The sequence below is a fragment of the Hyperolius riggenbachi genome, chromosome 6 (genome assembly GCF_040937935.1).
Source record: "Hyperolius riggenbachi isolate aHypRig1 chromosome 6, aHypRig1.pri, whole genome shotgun sequence".
Lineage (NCBI taxonomy): Eukaryota > Metazoa > Chordata > Amphibia > Anura > Hyperoliidae > Hyperolius > Hyperolius riggenbachi.
The window spans coordinates 66,409,295-66,435,333 of NC_090651.1; the positions used below are offsets into that span (position 1 = coordinate 66,409,295).

Consider the following 26,039-nt stretch of genomic DNA (forward strand, 5'->3'; position numbering starts at 1 on the left):
CCTAGCTTGGGAATGCTCACTGAGAGACATGCTCCAGTGCTGCTGGCCTAGCAAGGGCTGTACACAGTTATAAACCTAAAGCTGTTCAGTGATTAACCCCTTCACTATCACTACACTATTGTTAAATCGTTAATTAGCTTAAATTGATGTCATTGGGCTTGATTCACAAAGCCGTGCAAACTGTTTTGCACGGGTGTGCTAAACAATTAGCACGTGAAGTGCCGTTCGCGGACTTTTGTGCGCACAAAGTGACGCGATTCGCGCAATCACGGACTTTTGCACGCGCAATTTGTGACAAATTGCGCGTGCAAAAGTCCACGATCGCACGAATCGCGGCACTTTGCACGCGCAAAAGTCCGCGAATGGCACTTCACGTGCTAACTGTTTTGCACACCCGTGCTAAACAGTTTGCACGGCTTTGTGAATCAAGCCTACTGTGTGACAGTCAGAATGTGGCACTTGCCACGTGTCACATGGGACTTGCCACGTGTCATGTGGGCCTTGCCACGTGTCACGTGGCACTTGGCACGTGTCACATGGCACTTGGCAAGTGACACGTGCCAAGTGCCATGTGACACGTGCCAAGTGCCACATGGCAAGTGTTACATGGCAAGTGACACGTGGCAAGTGCCAAGTGGCACGAGCCAAGTGACACGGGCCAAGTTCCAAGTGCCACGTGACAAGTGCTGTGAGCAGTGCCAGTGTGACAGTTAGCGTGCACTAGTGTCTTCTCCTCTGCTGTCTGACTGTCACTCGGCACTTGGCATGTGTCACGTAGCACTTGGCACGTGTCCCGTGGCACTTGGCATGTGTCACGTGTTACGTGTCACTTGGCACGTGGCACTTGACATGTGTCACGTGAGACGTGTCAAGTGCCACGTGACACGTGCCAGGTGCCACGTGACATGTGCCACGTGCCAGGTGCCACGTGACACATGCCAGGTGCCACGTGACACGTGCCAAGTGCCACGGGACACGTGCCAAGTGCCACGGGACAAGTGTCAAGTGCCACGGGACACGTGTCAAGTGCCACATGATACGTGCCAAGTGCCACATGCCAAGTGCCATGTGACACGTGCCAGTTGCCACATGACACGTGACAAGTGACAAGTGCCACGTGACACGTCCGGCATGCTCCTGGCACATGTTACACCTGCCGCTGCATTGCCCTGCTCCTGCTGCCTGTGTTGCTCACACCACCAGGGTGCCACAGGCCACTGCTGCTGTGCTGATACCACCTATATTTAACCCAAAACACAATTGCTGAGTAATTTTTTGGAGGTTTCTAGGCTGAAAAATGTCATGTCCCAGTTGTGCGTTTGGACTTTGGACACAATGTGGGCTGCACGACCGCTGTCTGGAACCTAGGCCTAATGTTAATTGACAGCCATTTTTTTTTTGGGGGGGGGGGATTTTAAGTCCCCACATCATCAATTAGTGTTCCCCTTTAAAAAATAATGAGGCTACATGCCTCATTTACCCTGAAAACCGTTTTTAAAGCAATTTAAAGGCCACTTCCAGTTTTGTATCCGGATATCCGAATTTGCCTGGAAACCCCAGATACTGAGGTCGGATATCCGATCTGGATTGGAAAGTCTTGGAATCGGATATCCAACCCGAATCGGATATCTGGGTATCTGGATCCGCATCAGATCCGGATTTTGAAAATAGGTATCCGAGCAGCAATGCGAGTAACTACATCCCTGCAAATTCCCTCTTTCCCTTGACAGGATATAGCTAATACGTCCCTTGCCGCCACCCATTCCTGCTCACCCCCCTTCTCTCCCGCACTCATTATCACTGCAGATCGTTAGATGGTAGATGAATGAATGGAAGCACAGTTCTCATTCATTAATCTCTGTTCCCGTGTGAATGATTGCAGGCATCAAAGAGAAGCGATCATTTGTTTACTTCTGATGCACGCATTACTTCCTATTTAGCGCACTATAGGTACGCAATAGTAAGTGATGCGTGAGGACATCTTGTGGCCAAATAGTAAAATGACACCTACCCACAATTACTTTTTTAAAAAGACCCACAAGTACATTTAAACTTAACACTTAACCTCCCACACTATCTTATAATCACCCAATTTTTTTTGTATTTAATTATACATTTTTTTAAAAATTACATAAATAGTTACCTTAGGGACTCGCAAAACTGAAAAAAAGAACCTTTATTTCCAAATATAATATTGGTGCCATACATTGTACTAGGGAAAAAATGTAAATGTTGCAATAACTGGGACAAATGGGCAAATAGCATGTGTGGTTTCTAATTATGGTAGCATGTATTATTTTAAAACTATAATGGTCAAAAACGGAGAAATAAGGGCTGGTTCAGACGGACGTTTGCAGAGCGTTTACTGCCAGCGTTCGGGGCTTTGCGTTAAACGCTCCTATTCAAGTGAATGGGAGCGTTTGTACCAAGCTTTTATGCGCGTTTGCACAAACGCGGTGTTCGGGTCCCGATTTTCACTGGCGTTCAAGGAGCCCCTGGAAGCTTCATGTTGCTTCCAGGGGCGGTTAACCACGACAGGTAATGTCCCCCTAGGGGAAGAAAAAACGCGACCGCATCCGAACGCAATGCGAACGCTGCTGAAAGCCTAAACGCATCACGAACGCAACGCCAATGAACGCGACACCTCCAAACGTCCGTCTGAACCAGCCCTAATGATTTTTTCAATTTTTTTCTTATTATTTCCATTAAAATGCAGCTAGAATAAAATAATTCTTAGCAAAAAGTACCCCCCCAAAGAATGCCTAATTGGGGGTGAAAAAAACAAGATATAGATTGTTTTGTTGTGATAAGTAGTAATAAAGTTAAAGGCAAATTAATGGAATGGGCACTGACAAGTGGAAATTGCTCCGGTTTGTAAACTGGAAAAACTGGAAATAGCTGTCATTATAGCAGAGCCACAAGGGGGCAGGCTTGGGCTTGAAAAGACACCAGAGAAGACAGACTCAGCTATAATTTTTCCATAGCAAAGCTAGACTGAGCAGCCTGAGTGCTAAGGCGGGGATTCTTTTCAGAGGTGATAACAGTCAGATTAAACAGAGAACAATGAAACAAAGAGCAGATTAGGTGTTTACTGTCATGTCCACTGATTTATAAGGTAAAATACAAGAGGGTGCTTCATCTCTGGTTCTCTTTAAACACTTTAAAGCATGAATGTATTTTATTAACATGATAAATGAATGCAGTGATAATCTCTTACTTATATTTACCCCAGTGGAGATCTGTGCTCCGTATGAAAAATGTGCTGAGATTTGTTAAAGGTTTTTTTCCTGTGGTAACGGAGCCCAAAGGCTTGTTCAGCCGGAGAACAGATTGAGCAATGCTGTATCCCTACCATACATACTGACTAACCTATTTTAATGTATTGTTAAAGGATACCAGATGCAAACGAAGTAGGAAAAGCATCTGGGTCGCCGGAGTAGGGCAGTAGTGTGCAGCAGGCGCTAGCCCAGCTGCACGCATCCTACAGCGTGTGCCCACAGCCAGGAGCACAATGCACATGCGCGAGACGTCATGTGCATGTGCAGAGTGCTCACGGACACAAGTGCGCAATGTAGGATGCGCGCAGCCGGGGCAGCACTTGCACACTAATGCCCGACTCCACCGACCTGGAAGGGGGTGCCGGGGGGAGGGCATTTAGGTAAGATTGGAGGGGCAGAGAGGAGAACGGGAGAGCACATGTCTGATCCCCGTTTTTTTTACTTCTTTCACATCTGGTATCCTTTAATGAATCAGGATTGCAGTAAGCTGTGCTAATAAATGCTCAAATTACTGCAATCTTATTGAATCGACTCCGATTTAAGGTCACCCATAAATATGTAAAAAAATTCATCTATGTGAGTGCAGAAGTGTGAATGGAACTGTGTTTTGCATTGTGGTCTTAGCGCCAGAGCCGGCGCTACCATAGAGGCAAAGGGGGCAATTGCCCCAGGGCCCCAGAGCTTGTAGGGGCCCCCAGTGGCTACAAGAGGAAAAAAAATTCAAATCGACCTTATAGTTTTTGAGAAAACTGATTTTAAAGCTTCAAAGGAAAAGAAATACACATTTAAAAACCCGCCAACTTTAATGGTTAATAGCAAATCCACTTTAAATGCTAGAAACCCTAAATGTGCAGGGTATGTTAAGGAGATCATTGGGAATAAGAAGAAAAAAACAATTTTTCAAAAAGACCTTATAGTTTTTGAGAAAATCGATTTTAAAGTTTCGAAGGAAAAAAGTATACTTTTAAATGCGGTAAATGTCACTTTTAGTAGCAAACCCAACAGTAGTGCAGTTTTACATGTATCAAAAGAAAGAGCAATACATTTCCTGACGGGGTTTCCAGGGGTCCATACGCAGCTGCAGCGCTTTGTCCAGGGATCGATATACAGCTGCAATATGGCTGTATGAAGATCCCTGGCATTTTTTCCTATTTTCCCAATTTTTTTTTATGTTTAGAGTGCGGGAATTTTTTTAAAAAAAACTATGTGGGGTCCCCCCTCCTGAAACTTTTTAACCCCTTGTCCCCAATGCAGGCTGGGGTAGCCAGAATGTGGAACTCCGACTGATTGGGGCTTCACACCCTGACTATACCAGCTGCAAAAAAAGTCCCTTAATGCCGATTTTTGTTCCGGGGTATCTGTTGGGGGGCCCCCCAGGTTTATTTTGCCCTGGGGCCCCATTGTTGCTTAAACCGGCCCTGCTTAGCGCAATATGCGTCACTGCTAGTGTGGAACTACAAGGGTAACCAGCAAAATGAAGGCAGTTTCAATTATTCACTTAAAGGAAAGGTCCAAGGTAAAAATAAAATCAAAATCCACTTACCTGGGGCTTCCTCCAGCCCCTGGCAGCCATCCTGTGCCCTCACCACAGCTCCTCTCACTGCTGGTGTCCTCCGCTGAAGAAGCCGACCTTGCCAGGTTGGCCTCATGTGTGCTCCATGGCGCGGGTCACGTGGTGTAGCCGACGTCATCAGGTATCTACTGCGCAGGCGCAGTAGTTATTTGGCTGCACAGTAGAGACCTGATGACGTCGGCTACACCATGTGACCTGGGCCGTGGAGCGCACATGAAGCCGACCCGGAAGCCGACCTGGCAAGGTCGGCTTCTTCATCGGAGGACACCAGCAGTGAGAGGATCTGTGGCGAGGGGACAGGACGGCTGCCAGGGGCTGGAGGAAGCCCCAGGTAAGTGGATTTTGATTTTATTTTTACCTTGGATGTATCCTTTAACCACTTTTTTTTACATCTGAGCAACTTTCACCTCGCATTCATTTGCCAATAACTTTATCACTACTCATCACAATGCATTGATCTATATCTTGTTTTTTCCGCCACCAATTAGGCTTTCTGTGGGTGATACATTTTGCTGATAATTAATTTATTCTAAATCCATTTTAACAGGAATATTAAGAAAGAAATGGAAAAAAATCATTATTGCATGGTTTTTGGCCATTATAGTTTGAAATTAATACATGCCACCATAATTAAAACCTATGTACTTTATTTACCAATTTCTCCCGCTTATTACACCATTTAAATCATGTCCCAATCACAATGTATGGTGCCGATATTTAATTTGGAAATAAAGGTGCATTTTTTCAATTTGCATCCATCACTATTTAGAAGCCCATAATTTAATAAATCATATTGATATACTCCTTTGACATGAATATTTAAAAAGTTCAGACCCTTAGGTAACTATTTATGTTTTGTTTTGTTTTTTATTATTGTAATTTTTTATTTTTTATTAAAATTTTTATGTGGGTATTTTTTGGTGTGGGAGGTAAACAGGGGATTTTAAATGTTTAAACATGAATTTATTTAATAAAATGTGGTTTGGGGTGTAGTTTTACTATTTGGCCACAAGATGGCCACAGTCAAAAAATCCTGGGAGTGATCGATCTCGCTCCCAGGAAGAAGAAAGAAGACCAGGAACTTTTTTTTAGCTCAGAAAAGTCGCAGCGTCTGAAGAGACACTGTCGGCTTTTCTCCGGGGGGGGGGGGGGGGGGGGTTCCGATCAATGAAAGGGATCTATAATCCCTTTCATTGATCGCTGGGCTAACGGCCGGCAGCGGGAGCGCACACGGGGGGGCCGCGTGAGCACGCGCGACCCGCGGGAGTGCGCGCAGCCTAACTGGACGAAACTTTTTGTCCAGTTAGGCTCAAGTGGTTAACGAAACATTTATATACTGTATATTGTTTTAGATACGCTGGGCCCAATACAATTCACCTTTTCTCCTACCCAAAACAGTGGGAAGTGGTATATAAATAGCTGACTAGTGTGATATAAATATTTAATACCCAACAGCTAATTCAGTATAGAAGAACTTTTATTGGTACAAATTAATACTAAAACAATTAAAACCGCATGGGATGGCACCTTTTCTCCTACGTTTTCTCCTAGGAGATGATTTTTCATCTTCTGTGTAAAATAAGGTTTGCACTCTGTAATTGAAAAAGTACCCAAAAAAAGTTAAAAAGGTACTGTCAAAAGTATTTTCTTGATTGCTTATGGCTTAACCACTTGAGGACCGCAGTGTTAACCCCCCTAAAGACCAGGCCATTTTTTGTTAAATAGGCCACTGCAGCTTTAAGGCCAAGCTGCAAGGCCGCACAACACAGCACACAAGTGACTCCCCCCCCCCCCCCCCCCCCCTTCTCCCCACCAATAGAGCTCTCTGTTGTGGGGTCTGATCGTTCCCGCTGTGTTTATTTTTTTAATAAATATTTTTATGTTTATTTTATAAATAAATTTGCCTATGATTATTTTTTTTCCCCTCCCTCCCACCCTCCCCTCACCAGCCAATCAGCGTGATCGGCTGTCATAGGCTTCAGCCTATGACAGCAGATCACTTTTGGATCACTGGAGGGGACAGCCGTGTCCCTAGTACAGCGCTGCTGTAGGTCGTAGCATGGTACACCCTAATTGGACGGCGTCTAACAGTCTCCGAGCGGCGATCGCTGCTGGGAGACTGAAGGCGGAGCAGAGCTCCACCTTCCAAGCAGGAGATGCGCGCACAGCCTGCACGCGCTCTCCTGCTAGCCCCATAGAAGGCCGTTCATGCCAATTGGCGTGGAGCGGTCGGCAAGTAGTTAAAATGCCCTTTATTTGTATTGTGAAAATGTCACCAAGGAGAAAACTTAGAAAACAGTGAATTGGATTGGGCAGTCACACTGTACCTTCTGATTATTTCCCCACATAGCCCCCTTTTATTTCATAATTTAACAAATTATTTTACTAGGCTTTCAATCACCTATGGGTTGAAGAAATTAAGGGGAGAGGGGTACCTACATGTTAATGCTGCTGAACAAACAGTTACTGGCATTGTAAAGTCATGTGACAAGCTGTGCAGGGAGAGAAAAGGTTAACTTGTGGAATGCAAATTCAATTACACAGAGAGAATACCCTGTGTGGCAGATAAAAGCAAATGGCTGGTACTTTCTGGAGGACCCTCTTGATTCTAGCCAAATGTTAATTTTTTTATTATTGGCCTGTTAAAAGTGATTCTGCCATTGTTTTCACCCCTAACCATAAATTGAAACAGAAGTGAAAAAAACAAGATACTCACACAAGCAAGTAAAAGTAAACTACTGTACGTCACAATCTACTTTAGTTCAGCCAGTCTTGTGTATCACAAATTTGCTGCACAACCAGCAGGTGGCACCAACATCTTTCTTTTGAGATGAATCCATCATTACAGTGCTCATTCATTGTCCAGTGAGAAAACATTTGAAGGTGCAACACTGAAATAGGGAATAGTGGCTTCACCTGAACAGGAGTGACTGAACATGATCACTACTCCATTGTTTTGTAAAGCACTTCAGATATGTATTTAACAATTTACCTGGAGTTTCCTTTTAAATACAAAACATATCTTTGCATTTATTGTTGTTACACATCTTTTATTTTATTTTTTTCTGTACAGGGATGACTGGTGAATCTGCCTCTATTCCCCTTTATGGAATTGTGCTCATTGCATTGCTGGCTGTGCTATTTGGTGGTGTAGCTGTAACAGTATGTCTGGTAAGTAAAGTACAACAGAGAACTATACATAAAAAAGCAATTGATTCGCTTGAGAAGGGGCTGGGCTTAATGCAAAAAGGGCAGGGCTTTGCTGAAAGTAAAGATCATTTTCTGCAATCGCTTTGTACAGAAATAGATCCGGGGTCTGTAATAGGCCCTGCATATTGGCCATATTGAAACGTGGTCACCCCATTCTATATTACAGGATCCCCCCCCCCCCCCCCCCCCCCCCCAAATGAACTATTCTAATAACTATGATCCATAGGGATCAAAAGTAATAAGTGGCAAAGATTTAGGCAGTTAAAGAGACACTGAAGCGAAAAAAAATATATGATATAATGAATTGGTTGTGTACTATGAATAATTACTAGAAGATTAGCAGCAAAGAAAATATTCTCATATTTTTATTTTCAGGTATATAGTGTTTTTTCTAACATTGCATCACTCTATAATATGTCCAGATTACACAACACTCAGCATTCAAAATGAGTCTTTCAGAGCAGTCTGTGAAGTAATGACCTCTCCTCTAGCAGAGGAAAAGTAAACAGTTCAATTACAGTTGAGATAATAAAAGTCAGATAACAGCCCTCTCCACGACCAAGTTGGTCGGAGAGCTTAATAGCTTTTTTGCATAGAGATAACAACTGAAGTTTCTCAACTCTTCCTGCACTGGAAACAATTAGACTGATGTATCTGATCTTAATGTTTTTTTTCTTAGCTGTAACACACATACAAATCATAATAGCATCATTTTTTTTTCGCTTCAGTGTCTCTTTAAGAGTGGGACATTGCTTTGTGTTGCAGCGGTAACGTTGCAATACAAAATTACAATGCAATGCAACAATAAAATTGCAACACACATTAACACTGTGTTAATGTCACATACAGTAGGTACAGTGAAGCATACAGGCAATTAAAAGTTTGTGTAACACTAACATCGCACTGTGAACTTTGTATAACCTAACATTGCAGTGCGGTAAGCAGCGTTATAAGACTTTACAAAGCAGCTCCGCAATGACCTACTGTGAATATAGCCTCTGGAAAAAAAATGTCACGCCATTCAAGTGATTGGTGCTTCTGATTACTTATTATGATTGATTAGGCAGGGAGATGAAACCACTAATTGGCAATTAATATGTTTGCCCTTTTATAAATGTGTCATTATGAAAGTGGTATTCGGATTTCTTTTTTTTAAAAAATTAGTTTTTTTTTTTTTTTTTAATAAACAGGGCGCTTAAAGTATTTAAGACAGATATATTAGAATGAGTGCAGCTATGCATATCCTATTAACAGATGACAGTCTAAGTATAACTGTTATTCTTCTTTCTCATTTTATTATCATTTAAGCTACAAAAATATAGCAGCGCTCTTACTGTGGTCATAGTTAGGTGATTATGCCAGTGCCTCCCAGAGGTACGCTGGGAAGGATGTCACTAGAGGCTGCTGGGAGATCCAGCAAGTCTCCTTCTTATTAAAAGAAAAGCTTTGTTTGAATAAAACAAGACCCTTCAGGCAAATGGAAAACTATACGGTATACTTATTAGTATGTTCTCCCATTGGCTAGATAGAGCGATGTACTAAGCTCTTCACAGACATTTGACATCAAGCTAAACAAAACAGTTTAAGTGAAAAACTGGAATAGGCTAAAATCAACAGGCCCCTTTTACACTTATTCAGTTGCTCTTAGTTATAACTGAAAGAAAACTGATTTCCAAAGTAATGCCCATGTTTTCCTATGGAACCTTTCACACTTAACGCATTTTAACTGAAATCTTCTTCCCAATGCACTGCAATGGAAAAAACGCATCCCAAGCGCACTAACGTGCACTAACGCATACTAACGCATAGCAACTGCTTTAAGTGTAAACGGGGCCTTAGGAGAAACTTTTGTAGCAGGTTGTGCCATGCAGTCAGCAAACATGGCTGCTTCTATCCTGATTGCATCCAAATAATGTGATTCAAGTGTAGTGTGACTTAAAGCCCCATCTACACTATACAATTTATTGTGCGATTTGATTCATCAATTCGATTCGATTCAATCAGACATGTCCGACCGGGATTCGATTCGATTCATTGTGCCATTGCAGAACAATGGCAAAATGAATCGAATCGAATCCCGATCTAACATGTCGGATTGAATCAAATCGCACAAAAAATTGTATGGTGTAGATGGGGCTTAAAGTGGAATGAAACCCAACATTTCTACTTTGCTCTAATAGATTATTTACAGCATATTATATACAACCAGCATTTTTTTTTTACTAGAACTGCATTCAAAGGGTTAACACAGGATTTAGAAGCTTCCCTTCCAGCAGAGCTGGCCACTTCTGAGCCTTACATAATGTTATCCTGTGTTTAATTGTATCAAGTGAGAAATGTAAACAAAGCCTTCTTTCACACTGCCAGGTCCCCTGAACAAAGTCAGTCAAGCATAAATGCTTTCTGATGCTTTCTGATTAAGTTAGAGGATGAATAAAGCAGTTATAAATAAAATGCAAAGGCAGCTCTCAAAGTAAAATAAGTGTACTTTAGGAACGTATAATTTCTAAATGAATAATAATACTTATGCACAAAAGCAAATATGCTAACCGTATGGTATATAAAAAGTAAGAAAACATATTTTTATTGAATATTATGTCAGGGTTTTATACCGCTTTAAAGGTGGCCATACACTGGCCCGATTCGCGGCCGTTTCGACAGCAGATTCGATCCTGGGATCGAATCTGCTGCCAATCGTTCGCGCTAAACGCACCCGCCGATCCGATTTCCTCCCGAAATCGGATCGGTCCGTCAATCGCGCCGTGCGGGAAATTACCCTCGATCGCCCGCGGGTAGGGAGCGCGTCGCTAGCGGCGGCCGATCCGATCAGGTATACATTACCTGACGCTGGCTCCCGGGCGTCTTCTCCGCATCTTCTCCACGCTGCACCCACTCCATCCCGGCGCTTCCTGTCACTGCAGTGACCAGGAAGTTCAAATAGAGGGCGCTCTATTTGAACTTCCTGGTCACGGAGTGACACAGGAAGCGCCGGGATGGAGCAGGTGCAGCGTGGAGAAGATGCGGAGAAGACGCCCGGGAGCCAGCGTCAGGTAATGTATGCGCGGGGGGGGAGGGGGGGGACAGGCGGCAGCGGCGGCTCCACAGATTGTGATCGGTTTCAGGCTGAAATGGATTCACAATCTGTTTGCAGTAAAGGCAGCCATACGATCCCTCTCTGATCAGATTCGATCAGATAGGGATCTGTCAGCTGGTCGATCTAATGGCAAATCGACCAGTGTATGGCCACCTTAAGAGAACAAGCTCAGTTATATTGCATAATTATCACAATAGTTATAGCTGATAGCCAAGGTAAGGTTCACAAAGAAATGCAAGCTGATTATTTATCTTTACTTTATTTATCTTAACAGCTAGCTCAATTAGGAGCATTTTCTGGTTTCACTACTGCCGTTACTGGAATCCCTATGGGTGCACCAGAGATTGGAATCCCTGTACACAGTGTGGAACTATCGATGCCAACATCTAGGGTAAGAGTGCTCCTTCTTTTCTTTGTTTGGGTAGGAGGGTGATAAAGTGGTAACCAGTGTTGCTTGTACTGTATAGGTGGATGATAAAGTGGTCCCCAGTGTTGCTTGTACTGTATAGGTGGATGATAAACTGGTCCCCAGTGTTGCTTGTACTGTATAAGTGGGTGATAAAGTGGTAATCAGTGTTGCTTGTACTGTATAGGCGGGTGATAAAGTGGTAACCAGTGTTGCTTGTACTGTATGGGTGGATGATAAAGTTGTAACCAGTGTTGCTTGTACTGTATAGGTGGGTGATAAAGTGGTAACCAGTGTTGCTTGTACTGTATGGGTGGATGAGAAAATTGTAACCAGTGTTGCTTGTACTGTATAGGTGGGTGATAACGTGGTAACCAGTGTTGCTTGTACTGTATAGGTGGGTGATAAAGTGGTAACCAGTGTGTTGCTTGTACTGTATAGGTGGGTGATAAAGTTGTAACCAGTGTTGTTTGTGAGTTTTCGCCAAAGTCATTTTTGCTGCGAAAATGCTATTTTCAATAACAATATTTTAATGCAAAAACTTGCAAAAACTATATTTTTAAGGCAAACATTTTTATCGCGAAAATGCAAAAAAATCTATATTTTTACCACAAAAATTTAGAAAAAAAAACAGCAAAACGTATTTGCAATTGGCATTTTCGCTCGAAAAATCGAATCTAACATTATTTTCATAAAAATTAAGTAAATGCAATAAAAATATTGGCATTTTCACTCATCTCTGGTCGTAAAAGACTGGGCTTGCATTTAGCCCCACGCAATGGAACAGGGCTGCCTGCAAGAGTAAATACTATCTGATATGAATCATTTTGTTTTTGCTGTTATGTTTGCCACAGACAGGTAGATTGATATAAATGATTACATTAAATCAACGTACCAAAAGTGGAGGCAGACAGACATTTCCTCCCAGGCCCCACCCACACTTACAATTTTGTCTGCTTGAGCTGTCACAATGTGGAAGGGGCAGCACCACATGTTATTTTTGAGTAATTGGGCAGGGTGGCTGTCACTGTTGACTTGGGAGCCCCAGTGTGTTCTGGGCTGGCAGGCTATCAGATCACATGACAGCAAAGACATTCACAAAAGCAGTGTTCCATTACTTTTCTTGTGACTTGTGCAGCATCAATCTCTCTCATTCAGCCTATCCTAGTCACTGTGCCTTGTCCACAGACTGAAAAGTGCTGCTAGGGAGTGGAATGATGGGTACTGCACGCATTTTCTGAGGGGCACTTGTAGAAGTAAAACAGAAAAGGACACGAGAGCTCAATACAGGGTAGTATGTAGTATAACCAGGTTATGGAGAAAGACAAAATGTGTGGGTTACCTCAGAGGCAACCACTGTATAGGCAGGTGGGCAGCATTAGGACCTGACCCCACTCAGGTTAAGAAGTCGCTCTCTGTAGATAGGAGACAAGGAGTAACACCGTTCCATCGAGGGTGGACTCAAGAGTGTAGCAAGGATGGAACAGAGGTGCCAATAACAGAATAAAACTGTTAAAAACCTTTTAAAAGAGGAAGTAGTGGTGGACTTACCTCCTTAGTAAGTAGACACCAAATTGGTTTATTTAAAAGTCAACAATGAAATTTATGTATACACTCACAATGCAATGTGTTTCACAGGATCAAACCCACTTCATCAGGCAATAACGAGAGCGATAACTAGTACCGGTCAGTGCAGCTGCCAAGCACCTCTGTGCGCCTCTTTTCGCAAATTGATGGTTTATAGCAAATCCCCCGTACATGCTATTGCTGCCAGAATTGCTACACATGTTAAGGAGAATAGTGGGTGCAAGTAAAAAAAAAAAATTCAAAAAGACCTTGTAGTTTTTGAGAAAATGGATTTTAAAAAAAGGCAAAGAAAAATGTTTTTTAAACCCCCAAAAATAACAGTTTAAAAACCATTTTTCTTTGTATTTTTAAAATTGATTTTCTTAAAAACGAAGGTGTTTTTTAACAATTTTTTTAACTTGTACCCACTAATATACTTAACATATTTAGCAATAGCATGTATGGGGGCTTTGCTATTCACCTCTAAAGTCGGCATGAAATTACGCATAAATTACAAAACTGTAAATTCATGCGTAATTACGAATTCTTATAATTAACTATGAAATTTATTACGCGTTGTCCCTGAATTTTCACATTATGATGCGTAATTGTGAATTACAGTGTGTAATTACGCATAGGCATCATTTCTGCTCATCACTAGAAGCCACTGGATCCTCCTGAGGTTTTCCACCTCCTCCTCGAGACCAACGCTCCTCTTTGTTCTCCAGTGGCCATACTGTGCCTGTGTGAGTACAGCAGTACATGCGCAGTAGCACAAAGCTGCTTGTGGATGAACGGCTTTGGCTTATTCTGCAGGTGCAGTACAGCCGTGCTCCTACAGGGCGGGAAGCTTGGCCACAAGAACATATCTGCCAAGCTGTTGTTAGATATGTTCAGAGTGTCCATGCAAGGAAAAGGTGGGGTTGAAAAGGAGGTGGGAATCCTTTCAACTATGCCTCTTCTTCCCTCTACCTTGGTAAGTATCTAACCACTTCACCCCAAAGGCATTTTTACCCTAACGGACAAGAGCGATTTTCACCTTTCAGTGCTCATCCCTTTCATTTGCCAATAGCTTAATTGCTACTAATCACAATGAAATGATCTATATCTTGTTTTTTTTTACTACCAATTGGGCTTTTTGGGGTTGATATTTGTTTTCAGTAATTACTTTATTTTCTATGTATTTTAAAGGGAAAAACAAGGAAAAATTGAAAAAATACAATATTTCTCTAATTTCATCCCTTATAGTTTTAATATAAATACTGCCACTGTGCATAAAACCCACACATTTTATCTGCCTATTTGTTCTGGTTATCACTAGATTTTAATTATATCCCTAGTACAAAGTATGTTGACAATACAGTATTTGGAAATAAAGGTGTATTTTTTCTTTGGTGGGTTTTTTCTCCACTATTTTCACGTGCACGCCTGGGAGCGCGCACGTGCACACACGGTGGGTGCACACGTGCACGCGCTCAGCAGCAGCAGCACTGTCTAATTTATAAAAACGTCCTGGAGTCATTAAGAGGCTCTAGCAGGAGGTTTTTATAAGTCAGCTTGTCATTAAGTGGCTAAACTTACATAAAAAAAATGGAGTTCACCTTAATCTGTCAGTGTGTGGTTAGTGATGGTCATGTCTAGAAAAAACTCATGGAGAAGCATGTGATTTGCTTGATCAGCTGATAGATTTGAAAAACTCTGATTTACTGTGATCACATCCTGCATTAGCACATGATCAGGACTATCAAATCAGAGACTTACATATCTATCACCTGACTGATCCTGACATGACCATCACAGTGTGTGGCCAGTACATACACACATTCATACTCCTCTTATAGCCTGATTCATTTTTCTATAGTAACTTTAAATGCACTATTACATTATTACTCACTAGTTCATATTCTGATAGTTGCAAGTGTGATGGTTGGTGGAAGCCCTATATTTGCAGGCTTGGGGCAAATATTTTTTACATACATCGCACATGGCGTTACAGCTTTGCTGAAGACTCCTACAACAAACTTCACATACAGCAAAGTCCCCGATATCCAGCACTGGTGGTGTTCACCTGGTGCTGGATACATGTGCTTGCCAGTTAGCAACTGTCCGAAAAAGCATGGGAAAACCAACATCCCACCCCTACCCGTACAGAAAAATACTCAATGAGAATCCAGTGCCACCTTCTAACCTTCCTGTAGCTCATAGCTGCTTTCTGAGGTCCTCCGTGAATTGCTCCCGGCGTGTCGTCTGACCTGCGTCATACCGGGGCCCGTGCACGGATGCCGGTGAGTATTTTTTGTCCTCCAAAACGTTTTCAAAACTCCCAAATTATAGTTCCTGTTATACCCTTAGTTGAGACTTCCGGTTGCCTGAATTCTGGATAACGAGGACTTTTCTGTATTATCTACATGTCTTCAAGTACGAGCTGGGCAAAATAAGTCAATTCCAAGAATGTTCCTTATTAACATTATTATTTTATTATTTTCTCAGACTGGAAGCTACACCCTGCCTCATGCAAACATACCTTAAACCTTGAGAAGAACACCTGAGGATCCTGCAGAAACATGAGTGCTAAACCCCAGTCAGGGTCAGATGCAACAGCGAATTGTTATATTGCCATGAGATATCCCTGAAGAGATATTCCTGCCATGAGATATTGCTGTGGTGTACCGCATACATGACTGCTGCTATTTATGAGTCTGGTATGTTAGGATCAAAGCACTTTGGTGTAGAAACGTCAAAGCCAGTGCAATGAAAATTGGCAAAAATCTGATACAAAACTGGAGCAGTTGCTAAGAGCAACCAATCACATCTTTAACCGCCTTACCGGCCCCACTTTTTGGATCAATTTTGTTCCAATTTTCATTTCACTGGTTTCAATAAATTAACCCTGTCACTGACGAATCAGTGTAAAACGAGGTGATATTTTATTTTCTGATGCAGGGAAAGATGACATAGCGTACAATGTTGGATTGTACAATTTTACTACTTCCATGTATTTTGAGAGTTTACTGACCCAATTAGTTCATTGGATTCCTTGGGTGTTGGTCCTAATAAATGTGATAAGATTGTACAATCGTGTGTGTGTGTTTGTGTGTGTGTGCGCGTACGTGTGTACGCGTGCGTGCGTGTGTGTGTGTTTCAAATGCAATATTTTGCACTCCAAAAAAGAGTTTGTTAATTAGTACATATTCTAATTTATTTTTTATTATGTGATTTTGTATTTTATGATTTGTATTATGCACTTGAGCAAAAATGTAGGCTTTGCACAAAATGATCTTATTTATTGTAATATTAATAAACAATTGGCATAACAAGAAAGGTTGCTGGCTGTTATTCCTAGCACAAATATTGCTTTTTACAAAATCGGGAAAACATTTCTCCCCCAACCAAACACTTTGAAGACTTCATGAAAAAGATAACCTTCATATATCTTGTAAGTAAATTACTCTCCCCCAACCCCCAGCCCCCCATTTAGCTTGTAGGGAATATAACATGAAATCTAAATTTCCATAAAAAAAGGAAAATTACACAATACAAAAACAAACAGACAGCTGGAGTCACGGTCTATGCTGGGCGGGCAACTGATAATTAGGCATGGCCAAACACCAAGATTTTGTGTTCGTGAATGAGTTTGTGAACGTCTGCAAAAATGTTCGCGGAATGAGCGTGAACTAATGAGCCCCATTGTTTTTAATGGCAGGCCAAAGTTCTGGCACCTTCAGGGCATAGCTGCAGCCACAGTTCCCTTAAAAAAGAGGTATACAAAGTGTACGCAAACTCGGACAGTGGTGGTGGTGGAGGGGGGTTAAGGGCAAAAAGTTCTGCAAAAATTACGTATTTTACACAGAGAATTTTTGTTCATGGGAAAATAACAAAATTAAGCAGGCATTAATGACATTCTGTGATACTGATTGGCTGCTGTGTGCTGTGACTCTGCTTGTCTGTCATCTTCATCCAGCTGTACTGAATATCCGAGACTCCCCCAGGCTAACTAGTTACATCACGTGACCATTCAGACACACAAGCTTGCTGACAGGTAAGAGATCTGTAATACTCTTAGGTGTCTAGAGCTGCATGTGCACTACACTGAATGGATGCACTTGTGTATGTGTACACTTTGGAGACTGGTAATTACTCAAGCACCATGCTGATTCAGTCAATCAAGCACCTCTTCTGCATTCTGGGAACTGATAGCTTTCTTCAGCATAAAATCAAACATGCCACGGCCATGGGATGATGCACCACCACAACCCCAGGTACCTGTTAGGTACCTAGTACCTCAGAGGAACATTAGAATTAGAAATGGCAGCCACACTAGGTGAGGCTAGAAAAACTGAGCCGTTACCTGTATAAACATTGGAAATAACAGCCACACCAGGTGAGGTGGGTTAAACCTGCTGGATAAATATTTGACTTTGAGCCTTTGTTCAGGCAATAAAAATTGGGCAATTACCAGCCAGCAGGGGCGTAACTAGAAATCCCCGGGCCTCCCTGCAAAAAAGAAATCCCCCCTCCCCGCCAATGTGCGGCCACGCTCTCCTCTTATGTTGAAACCCCTCCTGCCCTAGGGGGGAGGGGTTGCATCCCCTATTGTTACGCCGGTGCCAGCCAGTGAAATATTTGACTTCCAGCCTCTGTATTACACAGAGTCCTGGAGTAACCAGAATGCACCAGAGTAATGCCTTGCCTGTTATCGCTGGCTTATCTCCTTTTCTGAACAGTCGGTATTCTCCGTTCCCTTCCGCTTGCTCTAATCTTTATGAATTGACATTAGTGACGTGTTGTGATAATTACAGCATAAGGAGGTAATTTCCCGCACTGCTCAGGAATGTCAGCTTTTCATGCGGAAACAGCTTTTATGAATGGACACTTTGCTAAATGGTCGGTAAAGTTAGCTGTTTTGAGCATTACGGCATGCGGGAATGCTTTATGAATAGAGGCCTATATGTTCCTCTCGCCAGTAGCCTATATGTTTCCTACTAAGCTGTGTTTATATTAAGATAGCGCCGGAAAAATGTTTTGACTTCACTCACTTGCTGCGGGAACAGCAACGCTTAGCAAGGCCTAACAAATTATACCAGAAAGCTACGGCTTGCTATAAGCTAAAATAACGCTTAATACATTGAATACTTATGTATAGTGATTATAGAGCTATTAATTAATGATTTGATCAATAAGAGATCTATATAGTAAGGTGAATAAGTGTTTTTTTTATATATTTTAAAGAGAGTCTGAAGCGAGAATAAATCTCGCTTCAGACCTCATAGATAGCAGGGGCATGTGTGCCCCTGCTAAAACGCCGCTATCCCGTGGCTTAACGGGGGTCCCTTCACCCCCAAATCCCCTCCGTGCAGCCGGGGAGCGCTTCCGCATTGGGGCAGGGCTAACCGCCGCAGCCCTGCCTCATGCGCGTCTATCAGACGCGTACCTCCGCCTCTCCCCCGCCCCTCTCAGTCTTCCTTCACTGAGAGGGGCGGGGGAGAGGCGGCGATGCGCGTCTGATAGACGCGACAGGAGGCAGGGCTGCAGCTGTTAGCCCTGCCTCCAGGAAGAGAAAATTGTACGACCAAGTTTACGACCAAGTTTTGCGGGGGTGGGTTTGGGGGTGAAGGGACCCCCGTTTAGCCGCACGATAGCGGCATTTTAGCAGGGGCACACATGCCCCTGCAAACTATGAGCTCTGAAGCGAGATTTATTCTTGCTTCAGAGTCTCTTTAATGTGAATCAGCATTAATGGCTGTTTGCTATGAATCCAAGCCAAATAAGATCAAGTGACTGTACAAACAAGATCATGTGACTATACAGATGATGTACAAAAAAAATCCCCATTAATTAATGATAAAACCAAAGAACATACCAACTTCCTAGAATAAAGATAAGCTGTGAACATACTTGATATCTTGGCTTACCTCACTCCAATTAAGAGTATCAGATCTAGAGAGATGTCATAGGAACACCACCTGTGTCATAAGATCTACGGTAATTAAAATGTTTATTGAGGTCATTGGCCTCAATTCACTAAGCTTATCTCCTGTCTTTAATAACGTTTCTAGAGTTATCACCATGGTGACGAGGCATGTAGTATTTAGGAAACATTTTACCTCAGGCAAACCTAAAGTTAACTCTTCTGTCTTTAAGTTAACTCTTCAATCCTTAAAATAACTCCAGAAATCTAGACAGGCTGTTAAGTAACCACGTGTGAAAATAACTACAGAGGAGGCAACTTAAGTACAGAGGAGGTAACTTAAGGAATGCAGAGATAAGATAACCCTCTTACTGTGTGGAGGTAAGTTTTCTCTTGCCTTATTATTTCCAGCATGATCTTAGTGAATTGAGGCCAGTATGATTTAAAAATGTGGAGGTTGTTTATGTTAAATAAGCCAAGTGGCGTCAGATATATACACAGCGGCTTTGATAACCTGATAATTTAAAATGTCATAATATGGAGAATGTAAAAACTAAAAATAAGTAATAATTATTGTGTGCCACACACCCCCCCCCCCCCCCCCCCCCCTAAAAGACACCACCTTAGAAACATTCATTCTAAAAAGGCCCGGCAGGCTGATATATTTTAATCATTAAGCCTGGAAACTCTACTGAGATTGATTGAGACCTAGCTGAAAGATTGACTACCTTTCACAGTGGTTCTAGAATCCAAAAGAGGTAATATGCACTATTCTATGTGATTTAGTGAGAAGCAATCTCTTGGGAACACACTAGGCAGTCCGTGAGAGGTTGCGTTTTGCTGCACATGCGCTTGTGCATTTTTTGTCACAATGACGTGCGTTTTGGGTGCGTTTTGTGATTGCATATGCATTTTGCTTGTTTTTTTTCTGCGTTTACATTTCACACTTATTAATCGCAAGTGCGGCTTTGTGCATTTTATATCTGTTAATGAAATGCTTTTTACACATTTTCAATGTCCTCCCTGGCTCATCACTAGGTAGTCAACAGGAAGTGGAAATACATCATCAAAGTTGTTTTTTATACAAAAACACATTTAAAAAAATGAAATAAAAACACAATAAAACGCTATATCTCTGGGTCACCATTGACATGCATTGTATGCATTTTAGGTGCATTTTGTAAAAATATGCAGCAAGTTTTGCATTTCAAAAACGCACATTACAGAACGCAAATTAGTTTTTTATGCAGCCCATTAACTTACATTATACGTATTAATACTAGCATTTTATGCAATGCTAGCATTTCTGCCTAGCGTGTTCCTACCCTAAAGCTTCAGCATTTTAAGTTTTTTAGACAATATTTTTATATCATTCTTATTATATACCAATCCGTAAGCATTACTATATAAATGGAATTGAAACCTTTGGGATAACTACCCAGCTTTGTCTGATTTATTTATATATATATATATATATATATATATATATATATATATATATATATATATATGTATATATATATATATAATTCAATTGGCTCAAACACAGTGAAATAATGACCCGTTGAACTTTGCGGCACTGTTGTGTTATCAGGATTGTTTGTTCAGCCGGATACGAGCGTTTTGGCTTCTAACTAATTTTTAAGGACAGCTGCCACATGACATATTTGACTGCAGTTTGACTTCTCTCACTGTACAGAGAAAGCACTAGTTTATTAACACTTGAAATGTAAATATAATAAGATAGGAACACAGCCAAATTCTAAGTAGGTACTATATGTACCCATGTTTATCTCATGTCACATGTCACTTCAGCTATGCTTTAACAATCAAAATGGCTTCTTGCAATGGTTTGTGGCCTGCTGTCGTCTTAAAGAGGAGCTGTCAGCCATACTATCTCAGAAAAAAAACACATATATATAAGTAGATAAATACTTGCTCTACTTACATAACTTATGTATTGCACTGTCCACGGTTTGATTTTAGTGATTTTTCTACAGTAAAAAAAAGAGTAAATCCTTCTTAGCATTTCCCGTTTTAACTGTGGCTATTTTGAAGCCAATCCTGATGTAATTTCCTCCCTCACTCTCCTTTGCCTGATTTGCTTGCCCTTTACTATAGAACGTGCATTGTCTCAGCATGAGAAATATTGGCCAATCAGAGAGGAACAGAGGTGTGGGAGGGGAAAACAGGAAGGAAAGAGGCTTCAGCCAATCAGACTGCATTAGTTAAGTCTGAGAGGTAAGTAGAGAAGCAAAAAAGGACAACCCAGCATGCCCTGCAACTTCCTTTTTGTGTACCAAATTTTTTGAGTATCAAATAAGAGTCAGGTAAACTGGGGAGTGATCATTTATCAACAAGAAAAGTAACAGTGATTTTTAACTTTTGGATTGCCTAGTTAGCATCTTTATTACTTGTTTACCAGATAAAATAACACATTTTTGATTTTATGTCCGACAGTTTCACTTTAAAGCAAACCTGAAGTGAAACAACATATGATATAATGAATTGTATGTGTGGTATTAATAGTAGTAAAGAAAAGTCTCATATTTATATTCTAGTTGTATAGATTTTTTTATAACATTGCATCATTCTGTCATATTTGCAGTTTAGGAACCACACTCTGACCCATATGCAATTCCCTTTTTCTCCTTAGTTTTCTACTTTGTGATATTTTAAAACTTGTCAACAAAAGGCCTTTTGCACCACCAGCAAGCAAGAAAACACTCAAAACTATTTTGCTAGAACTTTTCAACTACTTTTTGATACTTTTTCAGTTGCAGAGTGCTGAAAGTTATTTTAAAGAGAAGATGAAAAATGATCTCTTAGGAGAAAACTCGGGAGAAAAAAATGAATTGCATATGGACCTCTGTATTTTAAGCTATAAAGTGCCTCAGAAAACAGGACTGTTTACACCCCCAGTGGGTCGAATAGCTCAGAAAAGCATTTTTGCATAGATAGCAACTGGTGTTTTCTTGTACTGGAAAACACCACAAGACTCTCTTCTTTGCTACTAATGTTCTATTTCTTAGCTGTACTACACATACAATTCATTATTTTGCTTAAGGTTTGCTTTAAAAGGCCTTGAATCTCAAATGCCAAAATGCATAAAGAAATTAAAGTGCATTTTAGAGCTCATTTAAGGCCTCTTTCACACTTTTTTTTTTAATGTAACGCATGCGCCATTTTCGTTCCATCAGTATGCGACGAAAACGGCGCACCAAGAGACACATAACGCAGTGCAAAATAACGTCCAATGTCATAACCTACATGCGCTGCGTTAGGGGCACGTTGTGCGACTTTAACGTCGCATCAAACTCTACGTCCCACTGGGAAATCGGCCTAAAAGTGCTAATGCTCCAGTATCCTCAAGATCCTTGCATGTATAATAAATTGCACAAAACAGGGACAATTTCATATCTAGAGTAGTGTTGGGCGAACATCTAGATGTTCGGGTTCGGGCCGAACAGGCCGAACATGGCCGCGATGTTCGGGTGTTCGACCCGAACTCCGAACATAATGGAAGTCAATGGGGACCCGAACTTTTGTGGTTTGTAAAGCCTCCTTACATGCTACATACCCCAAATTTGCAGGGTATGTGCACCTTGGGAGTGGGTACAAGAGGAAAAAAAAATTAGCAAAAAGAGCTTATAGTTTTTGAGAAAATCGATTTTAAAGTTTCAAAGGGAAAACTGTCTTTTAAATGCGGGAAATGTCTGTTTTCTTTGCACAGGTAACATGTTTTTTGTCGGCATGCAGTCATAAATGTAATACATATAAGAGGTTCCAGGAAAAGGGACCGGTAACGCTAACCCAGCAGCAGCACACGTGATGGAACAGGAGGAGGGTGGCGCAGGAGGAGAAGAAGGCCACGCTTTGTGAGACACAACAACCCCGGCCTTGCATGAGGGCAAGAAGCGTGCGGATAGCAGGCTTTGTACCGCCATGCAGTCATAAATGTAATAAAGATAAGTGGTTCAATAAACAGGGACCACGCGGCAACGCTAACCCAGCAGCAGCAGACGTGATGGAACAGGAGCAGGCGCAGGAGGAGAAGGCCACGCTTTGTGAGACACAACAACCCAGGCCTTGCATGAGGGCAAGAAGCGTGCGGATAGCAGGCTTTGTACCGCCATGCAGTCATAAATGTAATAAAGATAAGTGGTTCAATAAACAGGGACCACGCGGCAACGCTAACCCAGCAGCAGCAGACGTGATGGAACAGGAGCAGGCGCAGGAGGAGAAGGCCACGCTTTGTGAGACACAACAACCCAGGCCTTGCATGAGGGCAAGAAGCGTGCGGATAGCAGGCTTTGTACGGCCATGCAGTCATAAATGTAATAAAGATAAGTGGTTCAATAAACAGGGACCACGCGGCAACGCTAACCCAGCAGCAGCAGACGTGATGGAACAGGAGGAGGCGCAGGAGGAGAAGGCCACGCTTTGTGAGACACAACAACCCAGGCCTTGCATGAGGGCAAGAAGCGTGCGGATAGCATGCTTTGTACCGCCATGCAGTCATAAATGTAATAAAGATAAGTGGTTCAATAAACAGGGACCACGCGGCAACGCTAACCCAGCAGCAGCAGACGTGATGGAACAGGAGCAGGCGCAGGAGGAGAAGGCCACGCTTTGTGAGACACAACAACCCAGGCCTTGCATGTGGACAAAAAGCGTGCGGATATAGCAGCAATGCTTTTTGCCGCCATGCAGTCATAAATGTAATACAGATGAGAGGTTCAATAAACAGGGCCCGGAAACGCAACACCATCCCAGATGTTCATTGGTCATGTTACTTGGTTGGGGTCCTGGAGTGTTGCGTAGTCATTTCCAATCCAGGATTGATTCATTTTAATTTGAGTCAGACGGTCTGCATTGTCTGTAGAGAGGCGGATACGCCGATCTGTGACGATGCCTCCGGCAGCACTGAAACAGCGTTCCGACATAACGCTGGCTGCCGGGCAAGCCAGCACCTCTATTGCGTACATTGCCAGTTCGTGCCAGGTGTCTAGCTTCGATACCCAATAGTTGAAGGGTGCAGATGGATGGTTCGACACAGCTACGCCATCTGACATGTAGTCCTTGACCATCTTCTCCAGGCGATCGGTGTTGGAGGTGGATCTGCACGCTTGCTGTTCAGTGGGCTGCGGCTGCATGGGTGTCAGAAAATTTTCCCACTCCAAGGACACTGCCGATACCATTCCCTTTTGGGTACTAGCTGCGGCTTGCGTTGTTTGCTGCCCTCCTGGTCGTCCTGGGTTTGCGGAAGTCAGTCTGTCTGCGTACAACTGGCTAGAGGAGGGGGAGGATGTCAATCTCCTCTCTAAAGTCTCCACAAGGGCCTGCTGGTATTCTTCCATTTTGACCTGTCTGACTCTTTCTTCAAGCAGTTTTGGAACATTGTGTTTGTACCGTGGATCCAGAAGGGTATAAACCCAGTAATTGGTGTTGTCCAGAATGCGCACAATGCGTGGGTCACGTTCAATGCAGTCTAGCATGAATTGAGCCATGTGTGCCAGAGTCCTACCAGAATCCTCATCATCCTCTTGTGAGCGTTGTGATAGTTGTTGTGATGCATCATAGTCGTCACCTTCCTCCTGGTCTGCTTCTGCTGACCATTCGCGTTGAATTGTGGAAGTCCAACGTGCACCGCTCTGGCCCTCGTCAGTGGTGGCATGAAATTCCTGCTCCAACTCCAGCTGTTCCTCCTCCTCTTCTTCGTCATAGCTGCTGGGGCCAGCGTTCCCTGAGGCGGATGGCCTGATGTTGGTACCATCACGCTGATCGTTTTCTCCTTCAGATTCCCCCAGTTGCATCATGACAGCTGTTTCCTTGATTTTTAACATCGACCTCTTCAGTAAACACAGCAGTGGTATGGTAATGCTGACTGAAGAGTTGTCACTGCTCACAAGCAACGTGGATTGCTCAAAATTTTGGAGGACTTGGCAGAGGTCCAACATGTTGGCCCAATCGGATCCACAGAAGCTTGGCAGCTGGCCGGATGCGCCTCGGTACTGCGCCGTCATGTACTGGACCACTGCACTCTTCTGCTCGCAAAAGCGGGCTAGCATGTGCAGCGTAGAATTCCAGCGCGTAGGGACATCACACAGCAAGCGATGGTGGGGGAGATTGAAGCGCTCCTGCATCTTGGCGAGTGCCCCCGAAGCAGTACTGGAATTTCTACAATGTTTGGACACTCGACGCACCTTCAACAGCAGATCGGGCACGCCTGGGTATGTCCTCAGGAACCGCTGAACTACTAGGTTCATCACGTGCGCCAGGCAAGGGATGTGTGTCAGCTTAGCCAACCTTAAAGCGCGAATGAGATTACTCCCATTATCACACACAACCATGCCCGGTTTCAGGTCCAGCGGTGCCAGCCACAAATCCGTCTGTTCCTTTATTCCCCTCCAAATTTCCTCCCCTGTGTGCTGCTTATCCCCAAGGCAGATTAGCTTCAGCAACGCTTGCTGACGCATGCCAACAGCTGTGCTGCACTGCTTCCACGATCCTACTGCTGCTGGGTTAGCGTTTCCGGATGAGGTACAGCTTTGAGATGCGTTGGAGGAGAAGGAGTCAGAGAGGTAGGTGCTGCTGTTATCCAGTGGGAGGGACGGCGGTGCAGCTGTTTGTGGCGTGGGCAACACCCGTGCCGTAGCAGGTGAGGAATCGCTGCCAGGCTCCACAAGGTTCACCCAGTGCGCGGTAAGGGAGATGTATCGACCCTGGCCGAACGCACTCGTCCAGGTGTCAGTGGTGAGGTGAACCTTGCAGGCAACGGCATTCTTCAAGCTTCGGGTTATTTTGCTGACCACGTGCTCATGCAACTCAGGCACTGCAGAGCGTGCAAAGTGGTAGCGGCTGGGAACCACGTAACGTGGGATGGCCACTGACATCATGCCCTTGAAGCTGTTTGTCTCCACCAATCGATATGGCAGCATTTCGCAGGCCAGAAGCTTGGCTATGCTGGCTGTTACTGCCACGGCCCGGGGGTCATTTGCTGG

General features: G+C 43.0%; 1 protein-coding gene across 1 annotated transcript in view; it reads left to right on the forward strand.

Annotated features, from left to right (window-relative positions):
- The window catches only part of LOC137522049 (pneumococcal serine-rich repeat protein-like), a gene marked incomplete at its 5' end in the record, with an annotated part of 28,824 nt that extends 12,510 nt beyond the window's left edge, over window positions 1–16,314 (forward strand). The window contains 3 exons of the mRNA XM_068242070.1: window positions 7,925–8,022; window positions 11,430–11,546; window positions 15,618–16,314. Coding sequence (XP_068098171.1) covers window positions 7,925–8,022; window positions 11,430–11,546; window positions 15,618–15,656 — 254 coding nt within the window. The remainder of the gene's footprint in view (window positions 1–7,924; window positions 8,023–11,429; window positions 11,547–15,617) is intronic.
- Between the last annotated feature and the right edge of the window lie 9,725 nt (window positions 16,315–26,039).